At 36.4% G+C, this 22,960-nt stretch overlaps 1 protein-coding gene across 1 annotated transcript; it reads right to left on the bottom strand.

Annotated features, from left to right (window-relative positions):
* Nucleotides 1-7,783: 7,783 nt before the first annotated feature.
* Nucleotides 7,784-15,770, bottom strand: MANSC4 (MANSC domain containing 4). The gene is given in 4 exon segments (XM_053719671.1): nt 7,784-8,293; nt 8,296-8,492; nt 13,998-14,132; nt 15,533-15,770. Coding segments are annotated over 4 exon segments (1,080 nt in total).
* Between the last annotated feature and the right edge of the window lie 7,190 nt (nt 15,771-22,960).

Genomic DNA, 22,960 nt, shown 5'->3' on the forward strand with positions numbered 1-22,960 from the left:
CTTTGTTCTCTTGGTATTCTTAGTTGAAAGCTTAACCTTGGAGGTTCATATGCTAATTTCTTAGACCTTGAAGCCCACCTCTTTCAGATTGCCTTTTAACAGTTTTTCACCACTAGAGGGTGTTAGTTCACATATTTCATATAGATAACACTGTGCTCGTGCACGTGAAGTAATCTGGGAGCAGGCACTGATTGGCTAGACTGCAAGTCTGTCAAAAGAACTGAAAAAAGGGGCAGTTTGCAGAGGCTTAGATACAAGATAATCACAGAGGTTAAAAGTATATTATTATAACTGTGTTGGTTATGCAAAACTGGGAAATGGGTAATAAAGGGATTATCTATCTTTTAAAACAATAAAGATTCTGGTGTAGACTGTCCCTTTAATATGGAATTCTGTATAAATAAAAATGACATAGCTACATCTGCATTGCATTTTATACACATACAAGGAATGCACTGCTTTAGACCTTTTACCCCAGAATTGTGAAAATTCGCCAGCCAACTCTAAAATCAGAACTCTGATAAATAATGCATGGATTTAATCTGATAAATTATTGGATGTTTATTAGATATTACCTTTATTTATGTATGAGGGTCATCATTTTTTAGATAGCACAAATCTCTCAATGGTGGAAGAAGAACACTTGGTTTATTCCATCAAAATACTATAACATTCTAGGGTAAGAACATTATGGTTTCTTATGGGTCTCAGATTTTCAATCAGTTATTGAAAAATGTTACAATTTGGTTTTATACGGATTACAAAAGAGAGATCAGAAGTCTAGAATTACATTTATGTGCAGTACATAATGTTCATAGTTCAAACCTCCCTAATTTGAATTTATCTCATTCTAATCAACTAAGGTGTGGGTAGAGGCACATGGAATTTAATAAAGGGAAATTCTAAGGCAATAATAAACACACTATTTAATCAATTTATTATCATGTATTATAAAATGTACTATTCATTTATTTTTGCATGAATGCTTACTGGTAACTGAAGTGATTAACCTCTTCAAGGGATTAAACACTGTTAAATTCTCACACCAAGAGTACCTGGGCAGAACACAGCTGGTGATTTGCTGCTAAATGAGTATGTAATTCCTGACTGGCACACCGACCATGCTTAATATATGAATTTAACCACTCTGCAGAGGTTGAAACATAATTACTAGCAAGCATTTGTTCAATAATAAAACATTTTAATAAAGAAGAAAAAAGTACTTAATTGTATTAATTTAGATTAATTGCTTCCATTTAAAAAAGTGTACTTTTTGCAAAAATAAAACATGGTGGATGATATACTTTTGGTTAAAGAGGAAGATTCCATCACTGATTTTCTGCCCAAAAAAGAGCTCCCAACTGTTTAAATGGGACAATCCCTAATTCTGTCCTCTGTCCTGTTGTCCCTCTGAGAGTCATTTGTCACGATTTACTGAATTTCACTAAAATTTAAAGGTCATAAAACACTATCATGGAATACCACGTCTGATCTGGCAAAGTTTAGATAATTGGGCCCTTCTAGAGAACAAACAAATAAAGTTGTCAATATTTGTTTGAAACAGATTACCCCATAAACTAATCTTACATATAATTAAAGTTTTCTTTTTCTGTGACAAACAATTCATCTGAAATGAATTTTGGGTTTGTGCACGTCTAGTAGAAAAAATTAGCACGTTAGTTGTGAACACATGAATATATTTACTTAAAATAGATTTGCTACAAAGTGTATTAATTTGTTTACATATAACTCCCATACCTTTATTTTGGCATTTTAAATAGCTATTTTTTGCCACCACTACAAATTCCAACTGTTAAACATTAGCTATAAAAAGCTAATTAAACATAGTTACCAGAAGAAATTACACTCAAATTAGGGGGTAGAGGAGTTAATAACATGTTCATTTTTAATAGTTAACGGAAATTAGTTAACCCTTATTTTCACATCTTAGTTAAGGCCAGAAGAAACACAAAAAATACATATTTTTTTACATTTATATTTTTGTTAATGGGTTCAAAATAGTCAAGAACAAAAGAAGCTTACATACTAATTGGCTGACATAAAAATCAATCAACTGACTAGGACATTGCTGAATATTGAAAAACTGTAAAGATGAAGCCTTTCCCACCTACAAACAAATACTTTTATGCATGTGGAGAAGCCTTTCCCATAATAGGTTTAACCACATACATAGCGTATCAGCTAAATGTTTGTGTCACGTGAATTAATTTGCTTGCTTATTCATTATAAGACTCTCTTTTCACATTCCCAAACAGATGCAAAGAAAACAGCAACATTTGTGATTTTTTTGCATTTGCCTGAATTCAAAAGTACACCTCTGATTTCAGCACTACAGAAACATCTTGTAATTACAAGGTGTTTTATGTCCCTTTAAGCTCTCATGTCAGGAGCGGTGTTAAAGGGACACTGAACCCAATTGGCTGATTTGAATAGCCAATAGAATAAGAGCTACTGTAATTCTATTGGCTGATTAGAATAGCCAATAGAATTACAGTAGCTCTTATTCTATTGGCTATTCAAATCAGCCAATATAATTAAAGTAGCTTTCATCCGATTGGCTGATTTGAATTTGAATGCTCAAATCAGCCAATAGGAATTCAAGGGACGCCATTTTTAATCGCATACCTTGAATTCCTATTCAGTGTACGGAGGCGATCGTATGAAGATGATCCTCCACGCTCCGGCTCCGGTCTTCAGTTCCAGCGGTCTTCAGTTCCAGCATCGCCGATCTTCAGTTCCAGCATCGCCGGTGTTCAGTTCCAGATGGACGGTCTTCAGCTCCGCGGTCATCGGTCTTCAACTCCTCCGCTCCGCGCCGGCTGGATCCTGGAAGAAGAAGAGGTCGCCACCTAGAAGAAGACTTCTCCGCCTGGAACAGGACCTTCTCCGCCGGTCTTCAGGACAGGTAAGGAGCACTTGGGGGTTAGACTTAGGTTTTTTAAGGGGGATTGGGTGGGTTAGAGTAGGGGTATGTGGGTGGTGGGTTGTACTGGGGGGGGTTGTTGTTTTTTTTACAGGCAAAAGAGCTGATTACTTTGGGGCAATGCCCCACAAAAGGCCCTTTTAAGGGCTGGTAATAGAGCTGATTACTTTTGTAATTTAGATTAGGGTAGGGAATTTTTTTTATTTTGGGGGGCTTTTTTATTTTATTAGGGGGCTTAGAATAGGCGTAATTAGCTTAAAAATCTTGTAATCTTTTTTTATTTTTTGTAATTTAGTGTTTGTTTTTGTAATTTAGTTTAGTGTATTTAATTGTATTTTAGTTTAGATATTTGTAGTTTATTTAATTAATTTATTGATAGTGTAGGTGTATATGTAACTTAGGTTAGGATTTATTTTACAGGTAAATTGGTAATTATTTTAACTAGGTAGCTATTAAATAGTTATTAACTATTTAATAGCTATTGTACCTAGTTAAAATAAATACCAAGTTACCTGTAAAATAAATATAAACCCTAAAATAGCTACAATGTAATTATTAATTATATTGTAGCTATCTTAGGTTTATTTTATAGGTAAGTATTTAGTTTTAAATAGGAATAATTTAGTTAATATTATTAATATTATTTAGATTTTTTTAATAATAATTAATTAGGGGTGTTAGAGTTAGATAGGGTTAATATAGTTAATATATAATATAATAAATATATTACTATATTAACCCTAATATAATTAGGGTTAATATAGTTAATATAGGTGGCGGCGGTGTAGGGGGATTAGATTAGGGGTTAATATATTTAATATAGGTGGCGGCGGTGTAGGGGGATTAGATTAGGGGTAATATATTTATATAGGTGGCGGCGGTGTAGGGGGATTAGATTACATTACAGGCAAAAGAGCTGATTACTTTGTGACAATGCCCGCAAAAAGCCCTTTTAAGGGCTGGTAAAAGAGCTGGTTACTTTGGGGCAATGCCCCGCAAAAGGCCCTTTTAAGGGCTGGTAATAGAGCTGGTTACTTTGGGGCAATGCCACGCAAAAGGCCCTTTTCAGGGCTATTTGTAGGGTTAGACTTAGGTTTAGTGGTAGGGAAATTTTAGTATTTTAGGGGTTAATAATTTAATATAGGTGGCGGCGGTATAGGGGGATTAGATTAGGGGTTAATAATTTTAATATAGGTGGCGGCGGTGTAAGGGGGATTAGATTAGGGGTTAATAATTTTAATATAGGTGGCGGCGGTGTAAGGGGGTCAGATTATGGGGTAATACATATAATATATGTGGCGGCGGTGTAGGGGGCTCACATTAGGGGTTAATATAGTTTAAATAGGTGGCGGCGGTGTAGGGGGATATATTAGGGGTTAATATAGTTTAAATAGGTGGCGGCGGTGTAGGGGATCATATTAGGGGTTAATATAGTTTAAATAGGTGGCGGCTGTGTAGGGGGATCATATTAGGGGTAATATAGTTAAATAGGTGGCGGCGGTGTAGGGGGATCATATTAGGGGGTAATAGGGGGATCATATTAGGGGGTAATATAGTTAATGTAGGCGGGGTAGGGGGCTCACATTAGGGGGTAAAACATTTAATATAGCTAGCGGCGGTGTAGGGGGTCAGATTATGGGGTAATATAGATAATGTAGCTGGCGGGGGGTCCGGGAGCGGCGGTTTAGGGGTTAATATATTTATTGTTAGGAGTGAGAGGGGGGATTGCGGATAGAGGGGTATACGTGTCAGGCTATGTTTGGGAGGCGTGTTAGAGTACGGGAGATTTATAACTTAGTCAGGTTTTTTATGCGGCGGCAGTTTCTAAAGTAAGTCACTGGCGACTCCAGAAGATTTCTGGACATCGCTGGTTTGTCAGCTTAGCACTTTAGCAAATGCCGGCGCCGTATATGGGATAGCTCGAGTTGCGAGCTGAAACTACGGGCGGTGCAGGTTTCCACACTTGCGCTGAAACCTGCGCCGTATATCGGATCGCGACCCTGCTCTAGGAGCGCCACCGTTCAGCCCACTGACTTGCCAAGGCTGCATCACCCAGCCAGTATTTTACTGACATGTCTGGTATTTTTAAGGTGCAGGTAAAATTTGAAAATAAAGACTAAATATAGAAATAAAAATTATATCATGGTAAAACTTCTTATAAGAGTATTGGAAACTAATTCTATGTAAATAACCATTTAAGATCAGTCCTAGCAGCTTAAGTTAATTTATGCTGTATAATTATTTATGCTAATTTATGCTAATTAGCAAGGCCGGCATTTTTTTTTTTTTTTCAAAAAAGGTGGCAACCCTAGTTGCAAGACTCATTTTCCCATTAAAAACTACTTACACTTAGAATTTTGTAAATTTTGTCTTGAATTTAGCTTTGCATTTTGAAACTACAGTATACATTATTTATGACTTTTATTGAGTAAATTAAATATGATTTTATTCCTGTGTACTTCACATAAAATTTTTGTATGCATAATCAAAATTCACATTTTACTGCATTCTTTTAAAATGAATTTATTAAGCATACTTTGATTAGGATTTTTTTTTTACTTTTTATTTCCATATGCTTTTTAAACTGCTAATTTTATTGAAGACAATGCAGTAAAATAAATTCCTGTCTTTTACATACAGAATGTAGATTATGCATTTAAGTGAAATACAGTTTCAAGGTACAATTTGCCTATCTTTTTAGAGACTTCTAAAAACTTTGCTGGGTCAGATGGGGTTTTCCACGCCAAGACTGGAAAGGGCTGCCCTCAGGGAATTCATTAAAAAAAAAGGAGCTCTCCCTGCGAGTACCTGGGGAGTGCGAAGTTAGCAGGGAACAGGGGGCACACTTTTAAAATTAAATCCTGCAACCATTACAAATAACATTACACTGCTTTTAGTGTATAGTATCTTACAATCACCTCTATTTTAATGTACATGTGTTTTTCTATTAGAGTAATAAGTGTTTTGCGTATTTTGACACTATTTCGCCACCTTCTAGTTTGTGACATAAAAAACAGCAAGATTTGCAGGGGAAAAAATATTTACACAATATGCCAGACCTGGATGAACATTTTCAACTACACCTATGGAACATCCCTGTTCAGCCCACAAGCAGAGGTAGGAAAACTCATTTTACAATAAGGAGAATAAAACATTTTTATTTTGTATTATAAATATAAATGTCATAGTTTTCAGTTTTTTTTGTATGTGCAATGTAGTTTTATTATGATTTTTAATTTTTTAATAAATTAAGATTTTTTCAGAACAATTTTGTTTTGTTTCAATATTTCATTTATTCGTTTTATCCAATTTTTATATTACAATTTTTTTGGGAGTCCTACTGTAATATATACATCACCTTCAAATACTTGAAAGCAGGGAATACCCCTTTTCAAAACACACTGATCTCACGGTAAAGAAACGCCTTTATAGAATTAGGACAGAGGCTCCATGGTACTGCCAAGGTTTCTTATTGATTCTCACAAGCCCAGAGAGCCCTTAGTTATGCAGGAAATATTATGCACTGACAAATAAGAGTATTGTAATATTGCTAGTGTTCATTTAGGTTACTGGATGCATTGCTGACATTCTGCCTTCTTCATACGCTGCTTATGTAAGGTTATGTTTACCCACACTTCCCATAACCATGTTTATGATCAAGCAAAATCAGAAGGTTGTATCAAATGTTTTTAATGTTGATTTTTTTTTTTAAATACAAATAAAAAAAATGGGAGTTCCATATCCTTTAACTACTTGGTAGCTATAGAGAGTGAACTGCCCCCCCCCCACCCAACAGCAAAGATGTAGGGCTGATCATTTAGTACATTTCAATAGTATGCCACACTGCAAAAATGAGAAAACAAGCCTGACAATATCTACAAATCAATGGTATACATTGTGTGCCTCTATTCTAAAACATATGATAGGCTCTGTAATACCACCTCTGCTGGGAGGCTGTGTTTTGGTTCTTGAACAAGATTATTTTCACAAACAGCTTTTGTCGGGGGGGGGGGGTTGTTCTTATTTGGTCTAGCTGTCAGTCTGTTAGCAAAGCTTGAGGTCTAATTCTCGCTGTTCACTCTTCCAGGACTCATTTAGTGACCTTTTGCTAATCTGAGGACATCAAATCCCTTTTCCTGGGCCAGATCCAAACTTGGTGACCTTCAAAATCAGCTCTCAGGAGCAGCTAACACAAACAGTGCATTAGGGAAGAATGGAGGCATTGAGCAGTTGTAGCACAAAAGATAACTGCCCCCTCCCCATCCCCCTCAAAGGGAGGATCTGTTACCTGCATAGCCGGCACCATGAAACGTAAGCAAAAGTAGATTGACACAGTTGATATGGCTGTATTCTTGGGGAGAAGGGGAAGAATTCACGTAATGGTAATCACAAATCTGCGGGTGATACAGATGACGTATAAGACATGGCTTTTTAATTTCAGATATTAAGCAGCATTGAGCCTGATCATTCAAAAAAGCAACGCTGAGTTCTATACTGGTAAATACTGATAAACACTGATAATATGTACACTTGTGTCTTGCTGTATAATAGTGTGTCTCTGAACAAGTTTCAGGTTTCTTAAAATAAATATGCAGCATTTTATGAAGAGACCAGCTGTATCTCATGAAAAATGCATAGAAAATGATGATGACAATGAGTATTTGCAATTAAAGTGTTGAACACTGAACATTTGATTTGTTTTGAATTTCTCCCATAAGTCAATTTACTATGAAGTTACATATAGTGTTTAGTTTGGGTTTGTAGAGTAAAGCTTGATGCATTTACTCTTAAAATCTTTGTTTTGAGTTGTCTGTTATTTCTCAAGTCAACATTTCAAGTTTATACATTATCCTTGAGCAGAGTGCACCTGATTGGCATTTGTTTACCCTCTTCCCCTCTGTGTCCTGGTCTGTACCGTCCCCTCCTCCTCCTGCAGCATCCAAGAGCTAAAATCCCTGAGCAGCAGCATAAGAAAGCCACTGATGACCCCAGCAAGCCTGGAAGTAGCCAGAGACCAATCCAAGGGTTTGCTGTGTCCTCTACTTCTCCTTCAGAGCTTTGGTTCTTCCCATTGTGACCTTTAGTCTCATTGATATGCTGTTTGCTGCTGTCAAGATGGGCTGGGCTTAGTGCTTCAGACATTGGTTGGTCCATTTGGGGGAGAAGTGAGGGAGTGGAACCTTCACTGATGGCAACTTGGGCCAATGTCCCAGCACATGAAGGGGAGACAGTGGTACTGTCAGATACAACTGGGTCTGTTAGGGGAGGAAAGTGAGTGGGAGGAAAGGAGCGTAGGGGAGAATCTTCAGCAGGTGAAAGGAGCATAGGGGGAGAGTGCTGAGGAGGTGGTACTGAACAGGTGGTAGAGGCTGAGGCTGGGGTTCAATTGAAGAAGGAGTGTTCTGGTTTGGAGAATCCTGTAAAGGGGAGACATCAGCAGAGGAGGCCAGAACATGTGACACATTTGGACGTTCCCATTTCAAAGATGATCTTGGATTGAAATCAAAATGTCCTAGTTTATCAAACACCAGAAGATCTGGATCAATGCCTAAAATGTAATACAAGTTACCAGCATTATTAAGGAAATCATAATGATCAGCAATACAGTAACATAATATTAACATTAATGTAAAATGAAACCCCAAATTTTTCTTTCATGATTCAGACAGAGCATGTGATTTTAAAGAACTTTCCAATTTTTTATTATCTAATTTGCTTTAATTTCTTGGCATTCTTAGTTGAAAGCATACCTAGGTAGACTCAGGAGCAGCAATTCATTACTGGGAGCTAGCTACTGATTGGTGATTGGTGGCTGCACATAAATGCCTCTCTTCATTGGTTCACCATATGTGTTCAGCTAGCTCCCAATAGTGCATTGCTGCTCCTTATATACCAAGAGAATAAAGCAAATTTGATAATAGAAGTAAATTGGAAAGTTGTTTAAAATTACATGCTCTCTCTGAACCATGAAACAAAAAAATTTGTTTCATGTTCCTTTTAACTGTGAAATCCTAATGATTAATATTTCAGGTATCTATAAGCAGTATCCTATTTTGTCTAATGACAATTCCAGCCATGCTTGCACTCTATCAGTACTCATGATTTCTTAAATAATTTAATAGCTAAAACACATAAGGCCAGATTGTGAGTGGCGCACTATCATTTGCGCTCAAGTGATATCGAGATTTGGCGGCAGTTTGCGTGCTAGTTAATTTCCACTCGTATTACAAGTTGAAAGTAAATGCATATGCGTGAGTGCAATCACAATTTACACTCGAATGATTACCGTGACCTCAGAGTTCTAGTTAACTGTTACGCTTGAATAAAAAGTTGCACAAAACACAACAACAATATATTTAACAGTACGGTTGCACTCATAATAACACTGTCTGATAATAATTATTAAAAATAAATAAATTATAAGGGCTCAGAGATATGAGGTCTCGGGTGTTAGAAAAAAAGATCTGCAAACATAGAGGTACATTTTTGTAAATTTTTTATTATATCTTTTCATGTGACAACACTGAAGAAATTACAATTTGCTTCAATGTAAAGAAGTGAGTGTACAGCCTGTAAAACAGTGTAAATTTGCTGTCCCCTCAAAATAACTCAACACACAACTATTAATGTCTAAACCGTTGGCAACAAAAGTGAGTACACCGCTAAGTGGAAATGTCCAAATTGGGTCCAAAGTGTCAATATTTTGTGTGGCCACCATTATTTTCCTGCACTGCCTTAACCCTCTTGAACATGGAGTTCACAGGTTGCCACTGGAGTCCTCCTCCATGACGACATCACAGAGCTGGTGGATGTTAGAGACCTTGCACTCCCCTACCTTCCGTTTGAGGATTCCCCACAGATGCTCAATAGGGTTTAGGTCTGGAGACATGCTTGGCCAGTCCATCACCTTTACCCTCAGCTTTTTTAGCAAGGCAGTGGCCATCTTGGAGGTGTGTTTGGGGTCGTTATCATGTTGGAATACTGCCCTGCGGCCCAGTCTCCGAAGGGAAGGGATCATGCTCTGCTTCAGTATGTCACAATACATGTTGGCATTCAGGGTTCCCTCAATGAACTGTAGCTCGCCATTGCCGGCAGCAGTCATGCAGGCCCAGACCATGACACTCCCACCACCATGCTTGACTGTATGCAAGACACACTTGTCTTTGTACTCCTCACCTGGTTGCCACCACACACGCTTGACACCATCTGAACCAAATAAGTTTATCTTGGTCTCATCGGACCACAGGACATGGTTCCAGTAATCCTGCTTGTCTTCAGCAAACTGTTTGTGGGCTTTCTTGTGCATCATCTTTAGAAGAGGCTTCCTTCTGGGATGACAGCCATGCAGACCAATTTGATGCAGTGTGTAGCGTATGGTCTGAGCACTGACAGGATGGCCCCCCCACTCCTTCAACCTCTGCAGCAATGTTGGCAGCACTAATACGTCTATTTCCCAAAGACAACCTCTGAATATGACGCTGGTGAGGCCTGTTCTGATCGGAAACTGTCCTGTGAAACCACTGTATGGTCTTACCCACCGTGCTGCAGCTCAGTTTTTGGGTCTTGGCAATCTTCTTATAGCCTAGGCCATCTTTATGTAGAGCAACAATTATTTTATTTCAGATACTCAGAGTTCATTGCCATAAGGTACTATGGTGAACTTCCAGTGACCAGTATGAGAGAGTGTGAGAGCGATAACACCAAATTTAACACACCTGCTTCCAATTCACACCTGAGACCTTGTAACACAAACGAGTCACATGACACCGGGGAGGGAAAATGGCTATTTGGGCCCAATTTGGACATTTCCACTGTGTTGAGTTATTTTGAGGGGACAGCAAATTTACACTGTTATAGATGCTGTACACTCACATTGTAGCAAAGTGTCATTTCATCAGTGTTGTCACATGAAAAGATATAATAAAATATTTACAAAAATGTGAGGGATGTACTCACTTTTGTGGGATACTGTACATATACATGTCTAAATATGTATATATATATATATATATATATATATATATATATATATATATATATATACACAGTGTATATATATATATATATATATATATATATTTATTTATATGTGTGTACATATGTATTTATATGTGTATTAACAGACATATATAAACATATAAACACATACATACATATATACACATATATAGTGACATGACATACATTCTATGTATTTTTTAAATAGATATTCCTATATATCTGTATATATCTAGACCTATATATAATGATGTTATATATATATATATATATATGTGCAAAAATCCATCAGTTATATATTTAAATTTATCTTTAAGAATAAATAGAACATATGCTGCTATGTGCAGAACATTGGATTATGAAATATGCAATATTATCTTCTTATGTTGTGCATTTAAATAACCGCAATCGTGTTTGTGTTTTTTTCCCCCCAAACTTTATTGAAGTCTATGGGGATATGCAATTTTGTGTTTGCAACGTGTCAAAGTCTATTTGTTACCGCAATGCTACGAACGCGAGATTGCAAACTTTTTACTTTCAACACGTAATATGAGCGCAAATCTCTGGGCGCAAAAAATACTTCTAGCGGTTTTAACGCTCAGACTCGAGCAAAAACTATCGCTTGACTCAAATCTAGTCACATGATTTAGCTACAAAATTACCCTTAGACTTTAATTGTAAGTTGGTCACATGATTTAGCTACAAAATTACCCTTAGACTTTAATTGTAAGTTTTGTTAAAAAAATATTAAATAAACTTTCTAAAGAATTGTGATTGACTCCATAGAGTGGTTTAAGAGAGGTTTACTATGACAATTTTACCACTGCCATAGTTTTAGAGCCGGGATTTAGCAGTGGACACGTGACGCTAGTATAAATGTAATGTAGGCACAACAATGCTGCAGGGCATGTCAATTATTATTAACCTCTTGGGTGCCAAATCCTATCAAGTGTTTAAGGATTAACTATATCCTAAAAGGAATAGTCTAATCAAAATTAAACTTTCATTATTCAGATAGAGAATGCAATTTTAAGCAACTTTCTAGTTTATTCCTATTATCAATTTTTCTTCGTTCTCTTGGTATTTTTATTTGAAAAAGCAGGAATGCAAGTATAGGAGCCAGCCCATTTTTGGTTTAGAACCTGGGTAGCACTTTCTGGTTGGTGTCTAAATGTAGCCACCAATTAGCAAGCGCAACCCAGGTGCTGAACTAAAAATGGGAGGCTTCTAAGCTTACATTCAAATAAAAATACCAAGAGAACGGAGAAAAATTGATAATAGGAGTAAATTAGAAAGTTGCTTACAATTACATGCTCTATCTGAATCATGAAATCCTAATTTTGACTAGACTATCCCTTTAAAAATTAAACACTAGGATTATTATAAAATGTTTAATTATGCATAGTAAAACACAGTTTATGCTATATGCTTTCATAATTAATTTTGTCCCTTTTTCTTGAAATGTAACTTTATAATTATGAGCTTTCTAGTTTGGAGAACTCAATATACACACTGCAGTCTTCACAAGCCTAACCATGCTACATATCTTTCAACAGAGATGATCAGATAAGGCAAACTTTGTCTACTACAGTAATATAATTAAACTGGCTCCTCCAGATAAGGCAAGTGGTGGATGGAGTTTTGCAATTGAAAAACAATTGCAGCAAACACAGTGTTAATGTATTCAAAATTATTTACACACACCTAGTATGTTAATAGCAAAACTGCAGACATATCTTGTAGTTACATGTAGCAAGATTGCAAGTAGCGCATTATGAGTTTTCCACACACAATGTGGTCTTTTCGCAATCAATTTCCATTGTACAGGTATTACAAGTCTTAAAAAAATTGTGATTGTGTACGTGCATTCGACTTTTAATGAACAATCATTTTCACACTCGAAGAACCATAGTTAATGCTTTTCAGCAACAAAAAAGTTTCACGAAACACTTCAAAAATACATTACAAAGTACAGTTACACTCATATTAACACTGTCTAATAAAAATTATTTTAAAAAAATTATTACGCACAAAAGTTATAAGGGCTAAAAGATAGGAGATCACGGGTGTTAGAAAAAAAAAGCTGACGCAGGGATTATACATTGACATACATACACATACATAGAGAAACATGGATTTATATGTAAAGAAATATGTTTAATTATGGAGATAATGAAAATATTTTACATTACAATCTTATGCACATTAAACAATATCTCAGAGGAATTTTGAAAGAGATATTTGCATATAAATCTCGAGTTATCTAGACATGTATCTAGATATATATATATTTTCATACACATATCAAGCAATAAATAGTTATATCAGTCCCAAAAAATATAGATAAATATTGATTTATAAATAAATAGAACAAATTCCGTTGCAAAAATATTTTCGCAATATGAAATATTTGCGAAGGAGAATAAGTCATGGGCTTTGCGCAACATATTAGGGTTTTATTATTTTTTTTTTTTTCTATTTGTCTTCTCCATTGATTTCTATGGGGAATATGTGAATGCGCAAGCAATTTCCCGTTTTGCATTACGCGGCTTAACGCATATGCAAAATAAGTTAGTTTGCAACTTGTAATACCTGTGCAACCCCAAATGTGAAAAAAAGCCTTATTGTGCACGGTGTTTTCGCAACTTATTTGCCATGCAACTTTTAATCTTGCCCATGGTGTTTTACGTTCCTTTAACTTTACTCATAACCTGAATGCTTACCTACTAACCCTTAATACCCCCATGTAGACATTTATCTTTCATCAAGATGGTGGATTTCTGCTATATTTTGTTTCATAATATTGCGGTCATGAAAATGCAACTGGATAACTTAGGTGAACCCCTCAAGTAGCATAATTAATGCTATTTATATTTATATTGTTTGGAAAATCAAGATCCCTTACACAAACTACACAACAATGCAAACTAAAACTAGTCTTGAATATAAATATAGATTTTATATCTTTAATATGGAATCCCCCTTATAGGGGAGAAGGGAGATTCTTCAGAACTTTTTTCAATAAAAAGAGACATTGTTCCCTCTACCTACTCACCAGCTGTGACTGTGAACAGGACAGCTCTTTCCTGTAACTGAAGGATGCAGCTCTCAGGCTGTGGACAATGCACCAAGTGACAGTTCACTGTTCCTTCTTTTGTATTGGAATAAAATGCAGCCAGATTACAGGATGCTGAGGAGACACAAGAAAGGAGGAGGGGCAAAAGTCAGGAAAAGTCATCAATGTCATCTGTTATTCATATGTTATAATTATTTCAAAAGGAAATGAACAACTAATACAATGCAAATAAATATGTGTTAAAAGGGTTACACCTAGATAAAGTCAGCTTCAGATTGTCAATACACTGATATACTGACCTGAACACAGCCAGTGACTGGAGGCTATGCACATATGCCACTGCTGATTGGCTTGACATCAGTGTTCCAAGTACAGCCTTGCCTGTCTGGAGCTAACTTTAACTATATGGACACACATATGCTCTAGTACACTATATCAATGTATTACTTGTGGGATTACCATCACCCTCTGTCACAAAATATTTCCCTTTCTAAGGATACAAAGGAAAGAATGATGCTGTACATTACATCTCTGTGCTAAAAATGGTCATTGTTCCAGATTTATTAGGATTGTAGTGATCATGTTTATTTCTCTTTCCTCCATTTTTTATTATATGCTGCCTTTCTTTGTGATTCACAGAATAACATAGTAATTGTTACGATGAGAGGATGCTACCCTTGTTATAAGTTTTGGAATTGCATCTGTTTGCTGAGAGTAGGGATGGGCGAATGTGTTTATATTCAAATTCGAATATTAGAATGAATGTTATTGTAGAAATATTCTTAAAAATTCTTTAATCGAATGCTATTTACAGTTTTCGAAAATCACTTTTGATTTTGAATGTTCATAATTAGATTGAATGTCCACATTCGAAATTTCAAATGTAACATTCGATTTAACAAATACTATTCAGAAGTTCAATAGTTCATGTGATAGGGAATTTAGTAAATTGATACATAATAGATAAAAAATATATCAATTTTAATGTTTCTATTTGTTTGAATATTACATTTAAAGAAAGCATTAGAAATACTATTACAAACATATAAATTCGAATTTTTAGAATTCGAATATTGCATAATTCGAATCAAATTATTACAAAAATTTGAATAGAATATTACATTTAAAGAAAGCATTAGAAATACTATTACATTAAACCAATGTTAGCATGTTGTACAAACATTTGAAGTTTGAAACTAACAAATGTGTTAAAATTTGTTTCATTTTTCGAATGTTGCGAAACATTCGCCAATCCCTAGCTGAGAACTATATTGCACTGCTGTTATATCACAATGCAGATAGTATACTGAGTTCTTCAGTGACACTTTATCATCTTGAGATAAATCTACATTCAGTCTTATCCACTAAGTCTCAAATCATCTTTAAAACAATCATTAAATAGTGATGCTACTCTCAAAGCTGCTGTTCCATATGAGTATATTGGCATTAACTGACTCAGGCGTCTGCCCTATCTATTCATTGAGTTCTCAGTTTCCCATTCCCAAAAGACTCACCCTGGTCACAGCACTTGCGGCTGCAAAGTTGAGCAGATTGTTCCAGTTGTTGCTGCAGCACTTTAGCTCCATGTTGTTCTGATCTGGGGAGGCTGAGGAAGAGGCCAGGAAAACGGCGAATCCAACAGTCATGATAGAAAGAGGTGTGAGGACAGAGGGTATTGGATCTGCAGAAAAGGTGTGGCACATCCAGAAGGACAATGAGAAGGAGACTTACACAATCCCATATAACAGTCATGACCAGTCATGAGTTACAAGGACAAGAGGGGAAACCCTGCCAAGAGAGATGTGGTTTGGAAATAGAGGTCAATAAACAGGAACAACACCCACATTACTTATTACCTACACAAGATTAAAGGCATGTCTGGATTTACCACTGTCCCTAGGCACAAGTTAACTGGGGGCTCCCTGTATTCTACCTACTTGTATTTAGCAATGTTACAACCTGTCATGTCCAGCCAATAATTTTACTGCTCTAGACGAGAAAATTTTGGGGTTGATCACAATTTATGGTTTGAAAATTATCTGCTACAGATGAGCTCTTTTTGACGTTGATGTGATCACAATCAGCAATTTCCATTGTTTTTCAACAGCACCTTTTGCATTTTTGGTTTACTGAAAAATGGACTAATACTTAACATGTGCCAGTCCTGTTTTCCTTTTCAATTATAAAATGAATAGGAGCGCCAGCAGGCTGAAGTATGACATCAGGCAATACATAAAATTAGTACATTTTTATTTTTTAAAATAATTTATTTATAATCCAACAGTGTAGAGATAACAAAGAATTGCATTGACTTTAACGACACCACGCAGGGTGACATGCTTAAGAACCAAGAGGCCTACCTTTAATCATCAAACAATGTAAATCGCTTAGGTTCAATTCAATAAAAAAAAATTAACAAATTATAATCTCGTATGACAATATAATGCCTATAGGATATATACCTCTACATTGTTGGCATGTTTTTAGAATTAGATAAGAAAGATAAAAAGAATACAAAGGGGGGTCCTCCTCACACCGTGACCGGGGGAAACTACACCCTAGATCTTTCTGCTAAATATTATAGAAACTCAATCTTATTGGTCTACCCTAAAAAGGCCAAGACATATTTAGTTCTATTCAAGCTCAGACTAGCTCTAAACCTCTCTGTATAAAGATATCCAATTCGCTGGATTTTTTTTTAATAAGACCAGTTCAGCAAAACTATCAGAGCTACAAAATCGGGACAGTATACGCTTTTGTATATGAAGCGGATAAGATTTAATAATTGGTAACCAGCCATTTAAAAGGGATTTTATTCTGATACAGATTGTAAGTGGTAAGATTCAAATATAATTTGTGATTGCATTTCTTGAAGTACCAGAGAGAATGCTGGGGCAGAGCTGGTTTTCCAATTTTTAAAAATTAAATGCCTTTTTTTGTTTTTATGTTATCTAAAAGTGGATGGAAATTGAGTGAATACCATTTTTTAGGATTCTTATGAATCAAAATACCTAAATATTTAATAGTTTCCACTGTTTTAAAAGGATGATCTTGTAAACTTGCTTTTGATTTACTAATCCATAGTAGCTCACTTTTCTGGAGATTTATCTTATAGCCCGAAAAGACACTAAACTGAGAATCTAGTATTTTCTAAAAAAAGTAATAGATCATCCGCATAAAGCAAAATATTAAGTTGGTGTCGGCCCAACATAATTCCCTTCATAATATCTCTTAATTTAATGTCAAGTGGTTCTAACACTATGTTAAATAATAGTGGTGATAATAGACATCCCTGCCCAGGGCCGGATTGGGCCACTGGGATACCGTGAAAAATCCCGGTGGGCCAGCAGCTGGTGGGTCAGCCCGGCAGCTGCACATAGTGTGTGGTGTGGAGAGAAGCACAGGCAGCACCACAGCACAGTGTGAATGAGTAGGACCGCAGTGGACGTTACTTTGCCCCAAAATGTTATTTATTGTTGTGACATGAGGTAGTTTTAATACGCATCACCGTATTAAAACTACATCATCATGTCACAACAATTAATAAAACCGGGCCGCCGGTTAGCCCAGTCTGACATCATCATGGGCAGCGGGTCAGAGAAGAACAGGCCGATGTGCTGTTTAGTACAGCCCCTCCAACCAATTTGACTCTCTCTGTGAGCCTCGCTCCGCTGTTAGCAGTCGCACATAAGATTCTACCCCTGTGCTGTGGGACAAGGTAATGGGATGGCACCTTAGTATGCTTATATAATATATATAAGTACACATTAAATCTTTTTCTACATCAAATCCTACACAAAAAAAAATGTATTATGTTATACATAAAGTTGCATTTATATACACATATCAAATGAAACAAGCACATACACAGTCAATACTACACTACTTTGTGAAATAGGAAAATCATACAGTACAAAGCATCTTACAAAAAAGGTTTAATTCGTTTATAACTCCAGCATTATACTACCCAGCATGAAGACCATCGAGTGCATAAGCTGTAAGGGAAGGGAAATAGAGCAGCCGAATATTAATTTATTTGGCGGAAATAGTGGAAATAGTGGAAACCTGCGCGGTTAGTCATGTGGCTTAATATTTTTTTTTAGTAAACATTATGGATATTATTTACAGGGAGTGCAGAATTATTAGGCAAGTTGTATTTTTGAGGATTAATTTTATTATTGAACAACAACCATGTTCTCAATGAACCCAAAAAACTCATTAATATCAAAGCTGAATATTTTTGGAAGTAGTTTTTAGTTTGTTTTTAGTTATAGCTATTTTAGGGGATATCTGTGTGTGCAGGTGACTATTACTGTGCATAATTATTAGGCAACTTAACAAAAAACAAATATATACTCATTTCAATTATTTATTTTTACCAGTGAAACCAATATAACATCTCAACATTCATAAATATACATTTCTGACATTCAAAAACAAAACAAAAACAAATCAGTGACCAATATAGCCACCTTTCTTTGAAAGGACACTCAAAAGCCTGCCATACATGGATTCTGTCAGTGTTTTGATCTGTTCACCATCAACATTGCGTGCAGCAGCAACCACAGCCTCCCAGACACTGTTCAGAGAGGTGTATTGTTTTCCCTCCTTGTAAATCTCACATTTGATGATGGACCACAGGTTCTCAATGGGGTTCAGATCAGGTGAACAAGGAAGCCATGTCATTAGATTTTCTTCTTTTATACCCTTTCTTGCCAGCCACGCTGTGGAGTACTTGGACGCGTGTGATGGAGCATTGTCCTGCATGAAAATCATGTTTTTCTTGAAGGATGCAGACTTCTTCCTGTACCACTGCTTGAAGAAGGTGTCTTCCAGAAACTGGCAGTAGGACTGGGAGTTGAGCTTGACTCCATCCTCAACCCGAAAAGGCCCCACAAGCTCATCTTTGATGATACCAGCCCAAACCAGTACTCCACCTCCACCTTGCTGGCGTCTGAGTCGGACTGGAGCTCTCTGACCTTTACCAATCCAGCCACGGGCCCATCCATCTGGCCCATCAAGACTCACTCTCATTTCATCAGTCCATAAAACCTTAGAAAAATCAGTCTTGAGATATTTCTTGGCCCAGTCTTGAAGTTTCAGCTTGTGTGTCTTGTTCAGTGGTGGTCATCTTTCAGCCTTTCTTACCTTTGCCATGTCTCTGAGTATTGCACACCTTGTGCTTTTGGGCACTCCAGTGATGTTGCAGCTCTGAAATATGGCCAAACTGGTGGCAAGTGGCATCTTGGCAGCTGCACGCTTGACTTTTCTCAGTTCATGGGCAGTTATTTTGCGCCTTGGTTTTTCCACACGCTTCTTGCGACCCTGTTGACTATTTTGAATGAAACGCTTGATTGTTCGATGATCACGCTTCAGAAGCTTTACAATTTTAAGAGTGCTGCATCCCTCTGCAAGATATCTCACTATTTTTGACTTTTCTGAGCCTGTCAAGTCCTTCTTTTGACCCATTTTGCCAAAGGAAAGGAAGTTGCCTAATAATTATGCACACCTGATATAGGGTGTTGATGTCATTAGACCACACCCCTTCTCATTACAGAGATGCACATCACCTAATATGCTTAATTGGTAGTAGGCTTTCGAGCCTATACAGCTTGGAGTAAGACAACATGCATAAAGAGGATGATGTGGTAAAAATACTCATTTGCCTAATAATTCTGCACACAGTGTATATGTATATATATATATATATATATATATATATATATATATATATATATATATATATATATATATACATACATAAGGTACATCGCCTAAAACAATATACATTTTGTAAGTATTCATTTTATATATGGGTATGTTGTTAAGGGGGCGGGGCTTGAGGGACGGGGCTCTGCTGGAGGGGGCGGGCTGGGCGGTCTATACACATTTCCAGGGCTGGTCTGATTTCCCAGTCCGGCCTTGTCCCTGCCATGTTCCTCTTCTCAATATAATTTTAAGAGAGAGACAGTTATTTATAAGCAACAAAGAAATAGGATGATTATATAGTTTCTGCACAAACTGGGCGAATTGGTTCTTAAATCCAAATGTATTTATAGCAGAGAAAAGATATTGCTAAGAAATAGTCGAAAGCCTTTTCAGCATCTAAAGTCAAGAGTGCAATATCCTGTAAAGTACTATTCTTGTTATATTTTTCAATATTCCAACAGTACTCTACAAAGGTAACTACCTTTCGAATATGTCTAGCTGTGTTTCTATCCAGCATAAAGCCGGTCTGATCCCTGTGTATAATTTTATGTATGCACCGGGATAATCTATTAGCAATAATAGAGGATTACATTTTGTAATCTGCATTTAAAACAGCGATGGGGCAATATGAGGCAGTATCTTGTGGGTTTTTCCCTTTTTTAAGGATTAGAGAAATATTAGCCGCAGAAAAATAAGCCGACATAGGATTGCTAGTACTAAAATAGTAATTAAATAGTTTCTCGAGTACAACCTTTATATCTACTGCCAGTATTATATAAAATTCTGGTGGTAAGCAGTCTGGGCCAGCGGCTTTATTTAATTTAAGCTGATTAATCGCTTTACTAAATTCCTCCTCAGAAATCGGAGCATTCAACATCAATATATATTCCTAGGGGTTTTAATACTAGCCTAAAAAGACTCTTGTACATCCTGGTTAACATCAATATCTGTATATAACTGTTGATAGAAATCAAAGAACCCTTTAGTAATATCTTTAGTTTCTGTAAAACTATTATCGCCTATTTTAATAACTGGTATAAAATTTCTTTTTTTTTTCCTATTCTTCACTAATCTAGCCATTGAAGCCTTTAAAGTGCAGGTTAGCCTTTAGATCTTGTTCCACCGATTTTTGTTTAAGAAAGAGGTATCTCTTTCTTTTCTTGCCTTTGAATATTTGTTCCAGTTCACATTTGTCTGGGCCCTATGAAAATCTCTGAAAGCATTTCTAACCTGGTTGATAAGCTGTGTATGCTTTAATTTCTCCCCGTAATACCGCCTTACAGGCTTCCCAGAAAGTTTCAATTTTATTGAAATATCCAATATTATTACTACATAAATCTTTCCCTTTTTGCTTTAACCATAGTGCAAATTTAACATTATGGAGGAGAAAACATGGAAATGTTCGCAATTTATCCCCTGGTTTCACCACTGGAGCAAATGAAAGAGAATAATGGCATGATCTAATATTAGAACTTCTCCGATATCGGTATATATTGTCTGGATAGACAGGGATTCAGATATCAAGAAAAGATCTATTCTAGAAAAGGTTTTATAAGATTTAGACTCACATGTAAACGACCCGAGAATCTGGGTTCTTCATTCTCCAAACATCAACTAGTTTGAGTTTATGACAACATTTTTTGAAGATTTTTGTACTTTTATTATAAATTCTCAGGTTTTTGCAGGAAAGTCTGTCTATCTCTGGACATGGAGTCAGATTAAAATCCCCCCCTACTATGAGATTTGCGTTTAAAAAGGAAACCGTTTGACTTGGATTTTTTTCCAAAATTCAGAAGAAAAATTATTTGGGTCGTAAATATTACAGAAGATATATTTGAAATAATTTATTACTACATGCATTATAATAAACCTCGCTTCAGGATCACATTCACAATTTTCAATGATATAGTTAAGTTCTTTGTTCAATAAAATAGCAATCCCACATTTCCTATTAGTTGTTGAAGCTGCTACCACCTTCCCAACCCATTTGATCTTTCATTTGCTGATTCTAGCTCAGACAAATGTGTTTCTTGCAAAAAAAGTCTGGTTTTTCTTTAGCTAGCTGTTTAATTATAAGTTTGCGTTTAGCAGGGGAAGAGATTCCCCCACATTCCGAGAGAAAATGTTAACATAATTTACCTTAGACAACATTTATCTAGCTATCTCTAAAAAAATAAAACCTGGCCACAGGAGAAGTGGGAAGAAACCCCCCCAAACCCCCCCCCCATTAATAACAACATAACAATCTCTAGATAAACATATATAAGTCTGTATAAAGCATATCTGTTGCATCTTTATCCATTCTTCCTGTCAGCATATACAAATAGTAAAAATAAACTGTTACACCTCTTGTAGGATTATCACATATCTTGGGTGCACTCATCCTTTAGAAAAAATGAACTCTTTTGCCTCAATAGCATTGTTAAGAACCAATCTATTATCGTCTACAATAATCTTAGCCTGATAAATCATAAATGCTTTAAAACCTTTGTTAATCAATTGTGTACAATACGGAGCCAGAGACTTTCTTTTAGAAGAAGTTTCTGCTGAATAATCTTGAAACAAAAATATTTTAGTGTTTGCCACAGTGAATAACCCTTGCTGATTTTTATATAATTTTAACAATTCTATCTTTTCTTGAAATTTAAGACATTTGAAAATACACATTCTAGGACTATTTGACCCAGCCAAATTGTCGCCTAGATTTAGAGTTCTGCGTTAGCCGTCAAAAGCAGCGTTAAGGGGTCCTAACGCTGCTTTTTACCGCCCGCTGGTATTTATAGTCAGTCAGGAAAGGGTCCAACGCTCACTTTCCAGCCGCGACTTTTCCATACCGCAGATCCCCTTACGCCAATTGCGTATCCTATCTTTTCAATGGGATCTTCCTAACGCCGTTATTTAGAGTCTTGGCTGAAGTGAGCTTTAGAACTCTAACGACAAAACTCCAGCCGCAGAAAAAAGTCAGGAGTTAAGAGCTTTATGGGTTAACGCCGGTTTATAAAGCTCTTAACTACTGTGCTCTAAAGTACACTAACACCCATAAACTACCTATGTACCCCTAAACTGAGGCCCCCCCCACATCGCCGCCACTCTAATACATTTTTTAACCCCTAATCTGCCGACCGCACACCGCAGCCACATACATTATCCCTATGTACCCCTAATCTGCTGCCCCTAACATCGCCGACACCTACATAATATTTATCAACCCCTAATCTGACCCCCAACGTCGC

Source organism: Bombina bombina, chromosome 6 (assembly GCF_027579735.1).
Source record: "Bombina bombina isolate aBomBom1 chromosome 6, aBomBom1.pri, whole genome shotgun sequence".
NCBI lineage: Eukaryota > Metazoa > Chordata > Amphibia > Anura > Bombinatoridae > Bombina > Bombina bombina.